General features: G+C 39.9%; 1 protein-coding gene across 1 annotated transcript in view; it reads left to right on the forward strand.

The window, feature by feature from the left end:
- Positions 1-19,385, forward strand: part of DHX57 (DExH-box helicase 57) — a 144,622-nt gene that overhangs the window by 4,980 nt on the left and 120,257 nt on the right. The window contains exons 2-5 of the mRNA XM_089694177.1: positions 727-947; positions 11,280-11,426; positions 17,156-17,350; positions 17,993-18,807. Of these exons, the coding sequence (XP_089550303.1) occupies positions 727-947; positions 11,280-11,426; positions 17,156-17,350; positions 17,993-18,807 (1,378 nt within the window). The remainder of the gene's footprint in view (positions 1-726; positions 948-11,279; positions 11,427-17,155; positions 17,351-17,992; positions 18,808-19,385) is intronic.

A 19,385-nucleotide genomic window follows, 5' to 3' on the forward strand; every position in this document is an offset into this window, starting at 1 on the left:
TACTACATCTAAGGACTAGTAACCTGCAATATACATTTTTTTTTTGTGTTTTAAATTTAGATACTTAACCTGAAGTCCTGCAAATTACCATTGCATTTTACATAATTTAAAAAATGTATGTACAGGGACAATGTATTTATGGTTTATTGCACTAAATGCAATCTATTAACACAACCCAAATTACTCTCTTCTCAGCTTCCATGGAGGGCAGTTTTTTTTCCCTCTATGCAAGGAGTTAGAGATACAATGTATCTCGCTAATGAAAAAAAAACAAGGGGGGCGGCTATACAGTGACTGATCACTGTGATATCCAATCAGAGGCTATCACAGCGATCATGTGACCTGGAATCGGGAGTCCCGGGTCCCGATCATTAGAACGGGACCTGGGGCTCTCAGTGACACCCCGGTCTTTGTGCTGGGAGTGCTCTGTGCAACACGATCCCAGCACAAAAACAGGTACGCAAATATGCGGCTAAATTCTGTGTGAATTGACAGTAAAGAGAGTTCCAGTTGCACCTACTGTAGTGTCATCTAGTTCTTGGGTGCAATTCCCACCTGTAATAGCTGTAATACCTTGTTCCTGTGTTCCAGCGGTGAAGAAGCAGTTCTCTGACGGAAGCACCCAAGCGAGGTACCAGGCGGTTCATCACAGCTACCTTGTGTTTACCTGCTATTATATGAACCATCCATATTTTTGCTCTTATGCTGCATATCATATACTTACAGATGGATTTTTCAGTTCGAAGGAAAGGAAAGCCTAATAAAGGAGGAGGCAAAGGACATCGCAGTAGTGGAAGAGGTGGGCGAGGAGGCAGAAGAGGTGGTGGCAGACAAGAAAGTTCAAGATATGAACCTGGAGGAGGAGGAGGAGGAGGCAAGAAAAGCTCTAGTAGAGCCTGGGATGATGGAGATGATATTTGTTTCTCAAGCAAACCAGTGGTAAAGAGGTATTTGTTCTTTTAATTGTCTTTTAATAACAGTTTACAGTGAGTTTTTGCTTGTATTGCCTGGAAGAGTGACTTAATTTGCAATTTCAAGTGAACAACTTGATAGTTGCATTGGGTTTTTTAATAAATGACCTTTATTTATTTATTTGGCCTGTATCAAAGGCTAAGTTCACCGTAGTAAAAAAAGGAAAAAAAAATTATAAATGCACTTTTTTTTTTTTTTTTTTTTTTTCCAGGTGGAAAAATTATTAGTTTTATATTAGGAGGTTGCACCTACAATCAGCAGATCACAGGTGCAGTGTCAGGCTCCTGCAGGCATTTACTGAATTGCAGGAAGACTTAATCAACTGCTAGAGTGCTCACCAGTGCCCTCGTAGTTCATTGAGAACTACAAGCCGTCAGACGCAATGGTTGATGGTAGTCCTCCCAGTCCTAGAACTCTGTGAATGAATGATGGGGCTTGGGGGTGCGGAGGTGCTGATTTAGTAACCTGTTACACCCTGAATATGTCTAATGTGAAATTATCTTTTAATATGAGTGCCCAAATACAGCACAAGTTTTTAGGAATTGCACTTGGCTTAATGCAAACTAAAGCTTAACCGCTTCACGGCCGCCCTATAGCAGAAATACTGCTAAAGGGCAGCACAGGTGCGCAAAATCACGTGTATATATACGTGATTTGCACTCCTGCGGCATTTATGGGCAGGGGGTGCCGTGATTTGAATCCCCAAGGGATCAGTCATCCGATTTAGGCCAGTGATAGTCGGCCTAAGTTGGATGATCGATCCCTGTCCTATCAGGGATCTTCTGAGTATGTCAGGTGAGAGCGAAGAGGGAGACTCCCTGACACAATCGACCTCAGAATACGAACATGTAGACAGCAGCGGCATCCTGACAGCTCAGGCGATGGAGAAGAGGTTCCTGCTAAGATCAGGCGTACCCAACCCCACTCCCAGGTTGTTGAGATGTTCCAAACGCATGATGACTCTTATATGCAGCAGAGTGCCAGTACTAGTGCCGCTCTACCTTTTGGTGAACTGGCGAGCACCTGTGGCCTAGTACATCCTGTTCTTTCACATAACATACCAGCACTGCAGTATCACTTGGTGACATGGCGAGTCAAGTGCAGTACAAGCTGGTGCGGTGGCGAGCACAAGTAGTGTCCCTCAGCAACCAAGAAACAAGATATTATTATATTTACTGCAGAGTCTACTTGAAAGGGTATATACCAGTGTGCAGAGCGCCCTTCAGAATTTCAGCCACCAAGAATTCGCACACAGGCCCGTAGAGCCCCTATTATCCTTACGGATGTGCTTGCAAATCCCGATTGGCAGCACACAAATTCTGCCCTCAACATGGGCATTACTAAAAAAATGATTGCGATTGTATTGGTCCACAGACCCGATTCATCATATGCCCATTTTCTCTGCTGCCATGGCCAGGCATAGATATGAGCGTATAATGCACTTCAACAACAACACACTCTGTTGTCCTCGAGGTGACGCTGAATCTGACCGGCTCCACAAATTTCGGCCCCTCGTAAATCACCTTAACCAAAAATTTGCAGATGTCTATACTCCCCAACAAAACATCTGCATTGATGAGGCCCTCATTAATTTTTCTGGCCAGAAGCATGCCAGATATGGGGTCAAGATGTATAAGACCTGTGAGAGGGCAACAGGCTATACATATACGTTTCGGATTTACGAGGGAAAACATAGTAATGTGGAGCACCCCGGATGCCCAGACTACATGGGGAGCAATGGCAAGATATTTTGGGACTTGGTGTCATCCTTTTTCCATACGGGGTGCCACTTATGTGGACAATTTTTATTCAAGTGTGCCACTATTTAGACATTTGTACAGTCTTGGTATTGGCGCATGTGGCACCATGCAACCTAATCACCGTGGCTTCCCCCAACGGTTTGTAAATGCCCGTCTTAGAGGGGAAAAAGCTTGAGAAATGAGGATGTCATTTAGCTGCAGCGCTGACTTGTTTATTCTAACAGCAACAGGGTCTTGCTCTCAGACTATACATAAGTAGATGTGTGCAGTGCTGGTGGATGAGATTTTTCATCTCTAGTTAAAAAAAAAAAAAAAGAGCATATATGCCGAAGCATGGAGGCCTGGGATGGCCAGTGGGTGGATGACCCCTATGCTTCAGCATATATATTTTATAATATTTTTTGGCACATTTCATGTGTGCCCACCATTAGAATTGGGTGGATGCAGGGCAATATATTCTATTGGTGGGCATACCACACACTTTCTGGCAGAGATTTCGTCTCTTTTTTTCATTCAGCCCTCAGGCTGCATAAAAAAAAAAAAAAAAAAACATCTCACCCAATATACACCCAACTAGGACCAGCGATGTACTGGTGCATCACTGGATTTTGAGTAGTTATACCAGGATGATGCTCGCAGCTGCAGGTATCATCCTGGTATCGTTTTTTTCAGCCAGCGATCGGCTTTCATGTAAAAGCAATCCTAGTGGCTAATTAGCTGCAGGATTGCTTTTAAGAGCAGCGAGAGAAGATGCCCCCCCTCCTGCTGCCTTCCACAGCCTTCTCGGGCAGTCCCGTGCCATCGGGGGAACCTGAGAATGCAGCCGGTGTTTCTGCCAGCTGATCATTGAGCTGATTGGAGACTGGAATGGTGGTAGTCATCTCTATAGTCTAAGAAATTGGAAGCTACAAGCATTTCATCACTTCAGTTTCGCAGGATATAAACAGCGCCATTTGTAAATTGGGAAAGCATCTGATCACACCGATCTTGGTGAGATTAGATAATGTAAGGGCAGAGGAGATATCTAGAGTCTGATAGACCCCAGATTTCTCAATAAAAGAATATATGACAATGCCCATTGAAGTTATAGGGGATATTTGCATTCCCTGTGATAGCATTTAAAGTGATCAAACCAAGAGAAAAATTAAAGTGACAGTGTAAAAATAATTCTAAAAAATCAAAATAGCTTAAAAAAAACAAACAAAAAAAAAACCACAAGTTTTTGGAAAATGACAAAAAAATCTTTTTTTTTTTTTTTTTTTACACAATATTGTCACTTAAATGATTTATTGCTCACACATGCCATGGTTATATGTGGAATTACTCCCCAAAATACATTCTTCTATTTCTCTCGAGTATGGGGATACCACATGTGAGAGACTTTTTGGCAGTCTAGCCAAGTACAGGACCTCAAAATCCAATAAGCACCTTCAGGCTTTTAAAGGGCTTTATTTCCTCATTACACTTGCTGACTACCTATCACAGTTTCGGAGGCCCTGAAATGCCAGGTTAGCACCAAACGACCCCTTTTTGGAAAGTTGACACCCCAAGGAATTTAATAAGAAGCATGGTGAGTATTTTGCAGATCTGTTTGTTGCCACTTGTTTTTGGAGTATGAAGAAAGAAATCAAAAAGATATTTTTTCTTTTCTTTTTTCGTATTCCAAAACCTTGTGAGGAAAATGAGATCTGCAAAATACTCACCATGCCTCTTTTTAAATTCCTTGGTGTCTACTTTCCAAAAAGGGGTCATTTGGGGGGGGGGGGGGGGGGTTGCTATCCTGGCATTTCAGGGCCTCCGAAACTGTGATAGGTAGTGAGGAAGTGAAATGACGAAATTACGCACTTTCAGGCTTTTAAAGTGGTCATTGGATTTCAGGCTCCTGTCTGTTTCTAGGCTCCCAAAAAGTCTCACACATGTGGTATCCCCATACACGGTAGAAGTAGCAGAATGTATTTTGGGGTGTAAGTCCACATATACCCATGGCTTGTGTGAGCAATATATAATTTAAGTGACAATTTTGTGAAAACAATACTTGTGGAAAAAACATAAATCTTCCATGGACTCAATATGCCTCTCAGCAGATAGCTTAGGGCAGTGGTTCTCAACCTTCCTAATTCTGTGACCCTTTAATACAGTTCCTCATGTTCTGGTGACCCCCAACCTTAAAATTATTTACCCAGTAATTATATATTCATGAAGTGTCTTTTTACCTCCAATACTGCTGCTTTCACCACAGTAGCTGCTTTCTACACAGTAGCTGCTCTTTACACATCGGAAATATGTGTTTTCCTGATGGTCCTAGGTGACCCCTGTGAAAGGGTCGTTCGACCCCCAAAGGGGTCACGACCCACAGGTTGAGAACCACTGGCTTAGGGTGTCTACTTTCCGAAATGGAGTAATTTGGGGGTGTTTGTACTATCCTGGTATTTTAGCAATGTGAAATGTGATAAGCAGTCAGAAAGTAAAAGCTGTGTAAATTCCATTATCTATACCATAGTTTGTAGACACTATAACTTTCACACAAAGCAATCAATATACACTTATTGGGATTTTTTTTTTACCAAAAACATGTAGCAGAATACATTTTGGCCTAAATTTATGACAAAATTTTTTTATGACCAAAATGAGAATTTCGTTTTTTTCAAAATTTTTGGTCTTTTTTCGTTTATAGTGTGAAAAATAAAAATCGCACAGGTGATCAAATACCACCAAAAGTGTGTGTGGGGGAAAAAAAGGACATAAATTTCATTTATGTACAGCATTGCATGACCGCTCAATTGGCAAACTGGTGCAGTGCTGTAAAAAATGGCGTAAATTGCAGTATCTATACCATAGTTTGTAGACGCTATAACTTTCACACAAAGCACTCTATATACACTTATTGGGATTTTTTTTTTTTACCAAAAACATGTAGCAGAATACATTTTAGCCTAAATTTATGAGTAACTTTGAGTTTACTATATATTTGTTATAGCTGAAAGTAAAAAATATTGTTTTGTTTTTCAAAATTCTTGGTCTTGTTTTCTTATAGCGCAAAAAATAAAAAGCGCACAGGTGATCAAATACCACCAAAAGAAAGCTTTATTTGTGTGCAAAAAGGACGTAAATTTTGTTTGGGTACAGCACTGCTTGACCGCGCAATTACCAGTTGTAATAGTGCAGCGCTGAATGGTCAGGAAGGGGGGTAAATCCTCCAGGAGGGCAAGTGATTACAGAGTTTTTTTAACCACTTGCCGTCCGCCTGCTGTTTTTAAACGGCAGGGCGGTGGCACTCCAGGGGCGGGTTGCCGTTCATAAACGGCACCCGCTATTTCTAGTTGTGCGCGCTCCCTGGGAGCGTGCAGCACCGCGATCCGGTGCCCGCTGTGTCCTCCGGACACATTGAAACACCGATCGTCGGACGGGACCTCTGTACGAGGTCCCGATCATGTGATCACTGATTGGCCAGTCACTGATCACATGCAAAGTAGTAAGCAAGATGTCACTTGTGACATCATTGCTTACTATGTGTGAAATCTGTGAATGATCACAGAGGTCACATGGTACAAGGCTATTCACAACTGCCTTGTATCATGTGACAAGCTCTGACCAATCACAGCTCACACAGTATTTCTCAATGGCTGCAAGAATGCAGACAGAGAGAAAGAGAAATGATTGCTTTTACATCCTATATGGGTGTAAAAGCAATCACTGTAAAAGAAGAAAAAATCTTCATCACCCCCCACAAGTAGTGACACTGTACTGCTAGGGTGACGGTATGTAAAAAAAAAACATTAAAAAAAAAAATTTAAAAGTTATCATTTTTGGTTATAAACTAATTTGGCGTATTTTTTTTTTTTTTTACTAAAAAGGTAACGGAATAAATTTTGGCCAAGATTTATGATGAAATATTATTTATTTGCAAAATTTTATAAGAAAAACACTTTTTTCAAAATATTTGGACTTTTTCATTTATATAGCAAAAAAAATAAAAATCCCAGCGATGAATAAATACCACCAAAATAAAGCTTTATCTGTCTCAAAAAAATGGTAAAAACTTCATATGGGTACAGTGTTGCATGACCACGCAATTGTCATTCAAAGTGTGATAGCGCTGAAAGCTGAAAATTGCCCTGGACAGGAAGGGGGTAAAAGTGTCCGGACAGGAACTGGTTAAGTCCTTCTGTTACTTTGAAAGATTAATTTAATCTGTCATCTTCTTATTCTTTTTATGATTATTGGCTACGAAATGCCATTTGAGCACAATTTGGATCTTTAGATAATGTCCTTCAAGAGACTCCCCTGGAAAAACTGTTAGTCGACCTGACCCTACCGAGCTCATTTCTGTATATTACTCTGTACTTGTGACTGACTGAAATCCTCGGTTTGCTACTGCTCAGGTTAGATGGGCTTCCTTAGATATAGTTTTTACTGACTCGGACTGGTCTTATTTTCGTGACACCTTCAAAACTTCTGTTGTTTTCTCAAAAGATAGAATTATGCATTTGAAATCTTTTCATAACTCACACCTTACCCCTGCTAGATTACATAAAATGGGGTTACACTCTGTAGTGACCTGTTTTAGGGGATGTGGCTAGGTTGCTGATTTCCTACACTGTTTTTGGTCATGTCCTTTTGGTACAACAGTTTTGGACAGATATAGGTTCATTTATTTCTTCTGTGTTGGGCCTCCCTAATGTTCTGAATCCTAAAATTTGCCTTCTGGGAATTTTTGGAGAATTATCTCTCTAAATATGCCAAATGGTTATTACGCATTTTGTACTTCTATGCTAAAATAGTGATCTTGCTTTCCTGGAAGGGGTTGGTATTGACAGCTATACCAAAATGTCTTAACCACTTGCACTCCTGAGGATTTACCCCCCTTAATGATCAGGCCTCTTTTTGCTACTCGGCGCTGCACTAATTCAACTGATAATTGCACAGTCATGCAATGCTGCACCCAAACGAAATTTACGTCCTTTTTTCACACAAATAGATCTTTCTTTCGGTGGTATTTGATCACCTGTGTGCTTTTTATTTTTCATGCTATAAACAAAAAAGATGGAAAATTTGAATAAAAACTATATTATTTACTTTCAGCTATAAAAAATATATAATAAACTCAAAGTTAGTTATAAATTTAGGCTAAAATGTATTCTGCTACATGTTTTTGGTAAAAAAAAATCCCAAAAAGAGTATATTGATTGCTTTGTGTGAAAGTTATAGTGCCTACAAACTATGTTATAGATACTGCAATTTACGCCATTTTTTTGCTATACAGCGCTGCGCTAGTTTAACGGACAATTGCGCGGTCATGCAATACGGTACATAAATGAAATTTTCTGTCCTTTTTTTCACACAAATAGAGCTTTCTTTTGGTGGTATATGATCACCTGTTTACTTTTTATTTTTGGCGCTATAAACAAAAAAATTTTTGAAGAAACTTTTTTTTTTTAAAAAAACAATATTTTCTCATTTCGGTCATAAAAAAAATATCCAAAAAAACTAAAATTTCGTCATAAATTTAGGCCAAAATGTATTCTGCTACATGTTTTTGGTTAAAAAAATCCCAGTAAGTATATATTTATTGCTTTGTGTGAAAGTTATAGCATCTACAAACTATGGTATAGATAATGGAATTTACACAGCTTTTACTTTCTGACTGCCCATCACATTTCTTGAGGTGCTAAAATACCAGGATAGTACAAACACCCCCAAATGACCCCTTTTTGGAAAGTAGACACCCTGAGCTATCTGCTGAGAGGCATATTGAATCCATGAAAGATTTTTTTTTTTTTTTCCACAAGTTTCTGGAAAATGACAAAAGCATTATTATTTTACACAAAGTTGTCATTTAAATTATTTATTTCTCGCACAAGCCATGGGTATATATGGACTTACACCCCAAAATACATTCTGCTACTTCTACTGAGTATGGGGATACCATATGTGTGAGACTTTTTGGGAGCCTAGAAACATACAGGAGCCTGTAATCCAAGGACCACTTTGAAAGCCTGAAGGTGTATAACTTCCTCATTTCACTTCCTCACTACCTATCACAGTTTCGAAGGCCCTGACATGCCAGGATAGCACCAAACCCCCCCAAATGACCCCTTTCTGGAAAATATACACCCCAAGGAATTTAAAAAGAGGCATGGTGAGTATTTTGCAGATCTCATTTTTTCTCACAAGGTTTTTATGGCACATAGTTCTCGCGCAGGGATTTTTCAAAAGCAATTTTTTTTTTACTTTTAATGCACAAAAACACAGTATATTGGCCAATTATTTGGTAAGATATAAAAGATGATGGTATGCTGAGTAAATAGATACCAAACATGACATGCTTTAAAACTGCGCATGCCCTGTGCAATGGCGACAAAATGCATACATTTTTAATATCCATAGGCAACACTTTAAAAGCCACTATTTTAGATTTACGGAGGAGGTCTAGTGTTAGAATTACTGCCCTTGATCTGATGGTGCAACCGCTGTTTACATACCGGCACAGGCTCAACGCTTGTGCACACAGGTGTGCGTACATGGGAGCGGCGAGGTTTTTTTTTTTTTTTTGTTACTTTTGATTTTTTTAATTATTTTTACACTGTACCTTTCATTTTTTTTTTTTTTTTTTTTTATCACTTTTAATGCTATCACAGGGAATGCAAATATCCCCTATAAGTTCAATGGGCATTGTTATATATTCTTTTTTGAGAAATCTGGAGTCTATCAGGCTCTAGATATCTCCTCTGCCCTTACATTATCCAATCAAACCAAAATCGGTGTGATCAGATGCTTTCCCAATTTACAAATGGCGCTGTTTATATCCTTATTGTGCATGAGTGTGCTCCTGGCAATCAAGGGGTTAAATGTGATTATTGGTGTACTGACGGGCAATCTGACGCTATCTGGGAGGGGCGTGGAAACCACGGGAGAGCAAATCTTGTGTATATGTATGTGTGTGTGTGTGTATATATATATATATGTATATATGTGTGTGTGTGTGTATATATATATATATTTTATATATATATATATATATATATATATATATGTGTGTGTGATTTTGCGCATCCATGCCGCCCTGTAGCAGTATTTCTGCTATAGGGCGGTCAGGAAATGCTTACAGAAGTGGTTTGTGTTACGTCGATGCGTTACTTTAACTGACAAATGCCCGGTCATGCAACACTGCACCCAAATTAAATTTACATCCTTTTTTCCCACGAATTGAGCTTTGTTTTGGTGGTATTTGATCGCCTGTGCGTTTTTTTTTTTTTATTTTTTGCGCTATAAAAAAAAAAATGCTGACAATTTTGAGGAAAAGAAAAAATATTTTGGACTTTTTGCTATAAAACATGTCCAGTAAATTTTTTTATCAAATTTCGTCATAAATTTCAGCCAAAATGTATTCTGCGACATGTCTTTGCTAAAAATAAAAAATCCCACTACGTGTAAATTAATTGGTTTACGTGAAAGTTATAGCGTCTACAAATGGTGGTATATATACTGGGATTTTTTTTTTTTATATACTAATAATGGCGGCGATCAGCGATTTATGACAGTGATCAGCGACTTATGGCGGGACTGCGGCGGACATTTTGACACTGGGGAGGAACTGACTTGTGGTCACTGACATCCCCAGTAACACCAATACAGTAATCAGTGCAAAAAAAAAAAAACACTGACACTGTACTAATGGCACTGGGGGGGAAGGCGTTAACTTTTTTTAGGCAATGAAAAGGTTAACTGTGTGAGAGGAGTGTTTTACTGGGGGAGGGGGGGAGTGTGTACTTCACAGGAACACGCTGACCCCGAGAGATAAACTCCGCTCTCAGGATCAGCGTATTAGGAGCTGACAGGGAGCAGAGCTGCACTGTAAACAATGCAGCTGTGCTCTGTGTCACTGTTTGCCAGCAATCACCCGGACCCAGCAAGTAATGACTGGCCGGGACCCGGTGATTGACACCTGTAGCCACGATCGGCGGAACAGGTAGGGCAGTCACGCCCCTCTGGCGCGCCCCCTACCTGTTTTGCAAAATGACGTTTTAAAACGTGGTTTTGCCCAGCAGTGCCACCTTGTGGACGTTTTTCCACAGTGGCTGGACGGCAACAAGTTAAACTTAAAAGAAATAATGATTCCCTCCCTCCTGTATAAGCTCACTTTTGAATTGAGGAAGAAGCGAAAACTGCTTGATAAGCTTTGGGGCGGGTGGATTGCTAGCCCTCTTACTTTAACCTCTCTAGATCCAGACATTTAGGTCCTGCTTTATTGCTATCTATACTAAGTATTTTACTCTGGAGTGCATAACCCTGTTATTTGATATACTTTGCTAAGATCTCTGTACAGATGTTTTCTATTCTGTATGAACTGTGAGACCCTGCGTGGTCACTTGTTGCCTTTTTTTGTTTTTTAATTTTTATTTTTGATCTTGAAAGTGTCTAACGCTTCATATCTTAACACTTACCCATTTGGTAAAAGAACTCATTTGACATTGCATGTGGGGGCTATATTTGGCAAAAACATGATGTAAGTATAATCGATCTTATTACTGTCCTGTTTTTTTTAAGTCAGGACCAGAGGCACAGTTCTCGAGCCCGTGGCGGCTCAATAGTCAGCACTTCCCTGCAGACTCTTCACATGACCACTGAGAACCAAGCACGGGTGAAAGCTCTGCTACGGGATCTTCAAGCTCCAGATCTGGATGGTGCTATTGAGTAAGTATTGAATTACTGTAACATGATGGTTCTAAATCATTTAAGATTTGTTTTAAATTCAAGTAATACACATTTTAGGCTGTAAATCACAGTTTATATAAAGTACAAGATTAATTTTTTTTCTAGCAAAAACATTTAATGGGTTCCCCTATACCCATTCCTGCCTTGTATGTTACCATTGACCTTAGCTGCATCGCAGACTTATTGCCCATTGGCCCTTCACCCAGCTGGGAAGTGTTTTCAACCATGTTATGGCATGTTAAACTGGCGATCCTCCAGCTGTTGCGACACTACAAGTCCCATCATGCCTCTGCCTTTGGGAGTCTTGCATGTAACTGTCAATTTTGCAATGCCTCATGGGACTTGTAGTTTGGACACAGCTGGAGAGCCGCCAGTTTAACACCCATGGGCTAGGCAGTGCCAAGCACATTAACAGGTTCTATAGAGGTGAAGAGGAGAGCCATTGCTTGTATTTTTTTTTTTTCTTTATAAGCAAAAAGATCCTTTAATTGATAGTTATACAGTAGTTATTTTATTTAGAGTGCACTCTAATTGTTTTCATAGGTCAATGCATTTGGCATCTCATAATCTTTAAAGGCTAACTCCACCTTGCAAAGAAATAATAAATGCACCCATAATAAATAAAAAAAAGTGCATTATTATTATAAATGTTTGTTGTTTTTTTTTTCCATTGGAGTCTGAAAAGCTTTGCAACTGATCAGTGGATTGCAGGTGCAGTGCTCTGGCTCCTGTATATATTTTCTGCAACCGCTGGTCTCTAGGTATGAACTTTTGGTTACAGTGTTGAGGCCATATAATTCAATTTGTCTCATCTGACATAACACCTTTTTCCATGTGTCATCAGAATCTTCAAAGTGCGTTTTGGCAAAGCTCAGTCTTGACTGCATGTGGCCTTTCTTGAGGAGTGGCTTTTTTCTTGAGACCCTCCCATACAAGTCACATTTGTGGAGAATTTGCTGTCCTACACACATAATGATCACTCATAAATTCCTGAAACTGCTTCAAAGTTGCTATAGGCCTCTTGGTAGCCCCTCTGATCAGTTTCCTCCTGGTTCTTTCATCCAGTTTGGAGCGATGACCTGATCCAGGGAAGGTCTGTGTTATACCAAATACCTTCCACTTCTTAATAATAGACTTCACTGTGCTTCTAGGCATTGATAAAGCTTTTGAAATTTTTTTGCATCCGTCTCCTGACTTGTGCCGTCCACAACTTTATCTCAGAGATCTTTTTACAGTGCAGTGCCACCCATAGTTGATTGTTTGCTTCAGTGTCACTACCAGGCCTTGAATGCTCCAAGAAAGCTCTGATGCTGAGCTAATCCACAATAACCACAGCTGATCGCAGTTTAAAGTCAAATGGCTTTGTGTTTCATTGAAAAGGTGATTAGGTACACCTGATTGAGTTTACAAGTCATTTTTAGGAAGGGGGGGTGATCCATTTCCTACTCATTGATTCTGTTTTTACATTTTTGAGTTTTTTTTCTTTCATGTTGGTGTTATATCTTTCACTTGGATGTTATAAGTTGTACTAAGTAACTGTAGCTGGATAAAATAAAAGCTGTGTCTATCTTCATCTCAGACTGCAAAGCAACAAAATGTGATTATTTTAAGGGGGGGTGATAATTTTCTATACCCGCTATATACACTATATTGCCAAAAGTATTGGGGCACCCCTCCAAATCATTAGATTCAGGTGTTCCAATCACTTCCATGGCTGAAGGTGTATAAAATCAAGCACCTAGACATGCAAACGTCTTCTACAAACAATTGTGTAAAAAAGGGTCGCTCTCAGGAGCTCAGTGAATTCAAGCGTGGTACCGTTATAGGTTGACAAGTCCATCCATGAAATTTCATTGCTACTAAATATTCTACGGTCAACTGTTAGTGGTATTATAACAAAGTGGAAGCAACTGGGAACAACAGCAACTCAGCCACGACGTGGTAGGCCACGTAAAATGACAGAGTGGGGTCAGCGTATGCTGAAGCGCAACGTGCACAGAAGTCACCAACTGCCTGCAGAGTCAATAGCTAAAGACCTCCAAACTTCACGTGGCCTTCAGATTAGCACAACAACCATGCATAGAGAGCCTCATAAAATGGATTTCCATGGCCGAGCAGTTGCATCCAAGCCTTACACCAAGTGCAATGCAAAGCAGTGGATGCAGTGGTGTAAAGCACGCCCCCACTGAACTCTAGAGCAGTGGAGACGTGTTCTCTGGAGTGACGAATCACGCTTCTGTCTGGCAATCTGATGGACGTGTCTGGGTTTGGCATTTGCCAGGAGAATGGTACTTGCCTGACTGCATTGTGGAGGGGGTTTATGGTGTAGGGTTGTTTTTCAGGGGTTGGGCTTGGCCCCTTAGTTCAAGTGAAGGGAACTCTTAAGGTGTCACCATACCAAGACATTTTGGACAATTTCATACTCCCAATTGCCTTACCTCACAAATGTGCTTCTGGAAGAATGGTCAAACTTTCCCATAGACACATGCCTAAACCTTGTGGACAGCCTTCCCAGAAAGTTGAAGTTATAGCTGCAAAGGGCAGGCCAACTCAATATTGAACCCTGAGGACTAAGACGGGGATGCCATTAAAGTTCATGTACGTGTAAAGGTAAATGTCCCAATACTTTTGGCAATACAGTGTACAGTATATGTATATACAGTGTGTATTTATATATATATATATATATATATATATATATATATATATATATATATATAATCTCTAAAAAAAAAAAAAAAATTAAAGGAACACCTTGAAAACACATCAGGTCTCAGTGGGGAAAAATATCATGCTGGATATCTATACTGGTATGGACTGGGTAATATGTTAGGAACATAAGGATGCCCCATCGTTTGATGGAAATGAAAATTATCAACCCACAGAGGACTGAATTCAAACACACCCTGAAAATCAAAGTGATAGAGTGATGCAGCAGGCTAGTCCATTTTGCTGAAATTTCACTGCAGCAGCTCAAAATGGTACTGAGTAGTGTGTATGGCCCCCACGTGCTTTTATGCATGCCTGACAGCATCTGGGCATGCTCCTAATAAGACGAAGGATGGTGTCCTGGGATAATTCCTCCCAGATCTTGACCAGGGCATCACTGAGCTTTTGGATAGTCCAAGGTGCAACCTGGCGACGTAAGATGGACCGAAACATGATATCCCAGAGGTGTTCTATTGGATTTAGGTCAGGCGAGGGTGGGGGCCATTCAATGGCATCAATTCCTTCGTCCTTCAGGACTTCTTGGTCCTTCCCCACCTGGAATTTTCTTCGGGAGTCATGGGATGTCCTTCCGGCGGAATTTTTTCGTTACTTTCAATTGCAGCATTGGCTGACCTCACTGCGGGACACCTCCGCTTTTCCGTATCAGAAATCTGCCTTTGAACAGCTTTGCCAACAGCGTCCGGGCGCCCCGGGCCTTATTTCCCTTTTTTATGCAGCTTTGAACAGACGCTCGACGTATGCTTATGTCTCATATGTCGCTCAATGGAAGTGTGACCTGGGGACAATCATGGATCTGGAGGACTGGAATAGGGCCTGGTCGTTTATAGCTAAATGTTTCTTTAATACGGCCACGCTGGAGGTGGCATACAAAGTGTTGTTTTGCTGGGATTGGGTTCCTGCTCGTTTAGCCCAGGCAATCCGTGCCTACAGTGATCGAAGCTTTCAGGGTTGTAGCCATCATGGTGATGTATTGCATATCTGGTGGTCATGCCCGAGACTGATTTGTTTTTGGTCTCGTGTGTTTGGCCTTCTTTTTTACCTTGTTCCATCTCCCTATACGCCGGGATGCTCGGTACGCTTTGCTTCATTGTCCCATACCGGGCCTCTTGGTTCACCAGCAGAAGTTGGCTTCTTATTTTGTTTTTGGCGGCCACTAGAACAATTGCTCAGGCCTGGAAGCGCCCATTTGTCTCTCTTCAGGGGATGCGAGACTGTATGACCACTATGATGCTTAATTAACAGATGTCGAGTATTTGTAACGACTTCCAACGGAAATTTTTGAAAATATGGGAGCTGTAGTTGCAATATGCCCTTCCCAAGCTCCCCCCGGCTAGTCTGGGGTTGTGAGGTTGCTCGGTGTTGGCGTTCCCGAACCCCTGCTCATGGCCTTGTCATGTTTTTCCTTTTGTACTCCTCCTTCCTTTTTCTATTTCTGTTTGTTTTGGTGTGGTGGTGGATAGCTGCCTTAGATTTGAGTTATTGTCAATGTTATACCAATGTTTTTGTAATTTATGTGCCATTGATAGCCCCTGCGTGGGCGCATCTTTTGCTCTGTTGTTGTTAGAGCACTGTTTTCTTTATTTTTTTACGTGCAATTGATTGCCTGCGTGGGCGTGTCTTGATGGTCCTGGTTTATTTTTTTTAACTGTTCATAAACTAATAAAAATCATTGAAATACAAAAACTGTCAGAAAAGATGAGTAGGGAAAAAAATGTCAGTGGCATCTACCTGTAAAACCGTTCCTGCTTTGGGTGTTGTCTCATTGTTGCCCATCTAGTGCACCTGTTGTTGATTTCATTAACACCAAAGCAGGTGAAACTGATTAACAACCCCCTCTGCTACTTAACTGACCAGATCAATATCCCAGGAGTTTAATTGACTTGATACTATACTCTGATTAAAAAGTGTTCCTTTAATTTTTCTTGTGAATTATTTGTCCAAGGTAATCATTCAAGAAGAAAGTTGATTTCATTGACATGCAGATAGCCAGTAGAGAAAACTGAAAATTTGGCCATGCAGTATGGTGAGAAAATTAGGACAGATCTCCTAAATAAATTCTACCTTAGAATGAGCATTAATTGGTAATAATTTTATATCCCTTTTTTAAAGCTTTTCCATTTTAATAGTTATAAACCTTAGTAGTTTAAACATGACTTAAATACATTTTGTCTGCTAGACTACAACCTTTTTAACTTCTAAGATTTCTCAGAGTTAAAAAACTGATCTGAGAGGTAAGGTATAACATTTCAACAGTTGGTCAACAAGCTAGACATCAATGACAGCAAATATTATTTATATCTATCACCTTAACTACAGCTACTACCTCCTTGTTGCCTTACTTCTACACAGGCTGTCCCCTCTTCAGTGTATCATAAATTCTTCTGCCAGACACATCCACCTCACCAGCTGTTCAGTCTGCCACCCCTTTGTCAATCTCTCCAATGGCTTTTGTTGGCTCTACAAATAAAATTCAAAATCTAATAACATACAGTAAATCAACAACACTGTCCTGAGCTACATCACCAACTAAGCTTCAAAATGTCACGCAAACCTTCTTTGCTCCTCTCAATACCCGTACCCCAAGCTCCCTCATTTCTTCTTCTATGTTCGCCTTCTAGACTTCTTCAGAGTCTGTCCTGTTCACTTGAACTCTCCTCCCCAAATTTTGCTGGCCGTCTCCTACTTTGTCTGCTCTTAGGCGATCCCTGAAAACTCACCTCTTCAAAGAAACCTATGCTTCCTTTACCCAAAAACTGAACATTTACTTTCTCCATCAACCTATCCCCTCACAATTATTACCTTGTGTATCACATACCCATCTCTTTTAAATTGTAAGATCTCATGTGCAGGCCCCTCCTAAACCACTTGTCTTGAACTTTTAAATAACTTTTATATAAGTGCTGTGCAAACTGTTGGCACTATATAAATCCTGTAAAATAATAATGAAAAATATATAATACTTGTGTTTTTGTTTATAGCGATGCAGGATCTGATTTGGAAGAGTCTGACTACAACAGCTCCCAGGAGGAGGAAGATGAGAATAAGAATAACTCTGACGAAGACTTGGAGTTCAGTTTCTGGTCCTCCCCAGTAGCAAAAGATCAGGCAGATCAGCAGGTTGAAATGTTACCAGAGGCAGTCATATCCCCTTTTGCTATTGGAAAATTATCCCGGTGAGTCCAACGAAAGATGCAAATTTTATCCAATGTGTTTAGCAAGCTGTGAACAAAAAGAATGTGAGCTGTGAGCAAAAAAACCCAAATATTTTGTATTATTGGTGTAACTCTTTTCACATACATTAACATTTTTGGTTACATTTAAAAATTCCTAGTCACATAAAAAAGAAAAAATATTGCTTATTATTTGCCACATTATGCTTTGGACTCTACAGATCTGCAAGGTTTACCATCTAACCTTTACAGTTTTGACAATCCACCTTAGCCCCCAAGGTCACTACAGTTGGCAAAATATTTGTAGAATTGCTGCTGTGTGTGTGTGTTCGGTTGCAGGTTCAGTTGTCAGTCATTGCATACTGCAACTGAAAATCATCCCTACAGCAGGGTGTCATAGCTGTAAGAAAATTGTGATTTTCTTTTTTTTTTTGCTTTACTTTGAGATATGATGGCAAAAGATGGCTTTACAGCCTATGAATTCATTGTGAAGTATCTGCTAAAGGGTGGACAGTATGTGTTTTGTATTCATGGTCTGGTGGGTTTTTTTTTCTATATTTATTGTTTAGATAAAAGTGGTGATTCATTTTTCTAGGTTAACAGTTGGCAAATGTTTTAATAAATACCTGTTTTTTTATGATGCAGGTATGGCTTTGATCGAGAGAGATGTATGATTGCTCTCAGGACTCATGATGGAGAAGTTGGTACATCTCTAGAGCATTTGCTGCAACAGTGCTTTTCAGAAGCTTTTGGCATGCAGAACAAAGCTGCGCAATCTGCTAGTGATATTAAAATGGAGGACATCTTACCATTACGTCAGGAAGAGGCATTTGTCCTTAGTTCAATCTGTGGGGAGAAATTTATTGAGAGAATACCAAATAAAGTTTGGACAGTTGGACTGGAGCTGGATTATCTGACAGTCAGGCTGCAAAAGTCAACACACAAGGACAATACCAAAGAATTGATGAAGTCGGATCTTAGAAATATCTGTAGGTTTTTTGTAGCGGGTAAAACATGCAGATTTGGGTCAAAGTGTAGATTTAAGCATGAAGTACCAAAGCAGATCTTGAAGGATACATCTCATCTAAATGCCAATGCAGATAGCAGTTACCTGTATGAACTTGAAATTCGTTTCCCAAAGGATAACCAATACCCCTATGAACCACCACTGGTAGCGATTCACTCACTCAATGAAGACTTTCCAATGGCCTGTCGACTGCATATGGCAGAATATCTTTATGAAAAGGCATTAAGACTTGCTCAGACTGGTGAACCGGCTGTCTACTCATTGGTTACCTGCTTAGAAGATGAACATGACATTGTAAAATTGCTTGCAAACACACATCACAGATTCAGCATCCCTCCACCTTTTATACAACCAGCAACTTCTGAAAGCAAGAAACCACATATAATTATTAATAAACCTCTCTCTTTTGAAAAACCAAGCCATATACCAGAAGGTACATGATTTCATGCATATGTTTAAGTCAGATACCTACCTGAATTAATATTTTAATGAACTTTTCACTCAAAACCTAATGTTTAGTTTTTCTTTGTGTGTGAGGTAACTTTTCCTCTTGTTTCTCATATGTTTTGGAGAGTCTGGTAGTTTAGTGGTCAAATCATGCTTGGTTCATGGGTACTTTTTACAGTTTTTCAGATTTCACAGGCTGCATACCTGTTCCAGCTACATTTTTCCTTAATAGGCTAACCAATGATGATGATAACAGCCTTGGACCTTTTAAAATTCAGATCCCATATTTATATCCTCATTGTTTGCCCTCTGTGGTTGTTTAGATAAAATCATTCATCCTGATAGAAATACTGTTGTTAGCTGACAAGTCAGACTTAACCCACAGTCACTGTGTAGTACTATTTAGTAGTAGAAATAACTTACAAATCTAGTGATCAACCCCTTTCCCGTACTCAGAAATTATACACAGAAACAAGATTTTTAAACCATCAACACTAATTGCTCAGTATCCTTTTTTTTTTCAGTGCTTGAATGTGTAGTGTCACTGCAGACAATGAGCTCATT

Source organism: Staurois parvus, unplaced genomic scaffold, assembly GCF_062004578.1.
Source record: "Staurois parvus isolate SC_StPar_1 unplaced genomic scaffold, SC_StPar_1.0 ptg000655l, whole genome shotgun sequence".
Taxonomy (NCBI): domain Eukaryota; kingdom Metazoa; phylum Chordata; class Amphibia; order Anura; family Ranidae; genus Staurois; species Staurois parvus.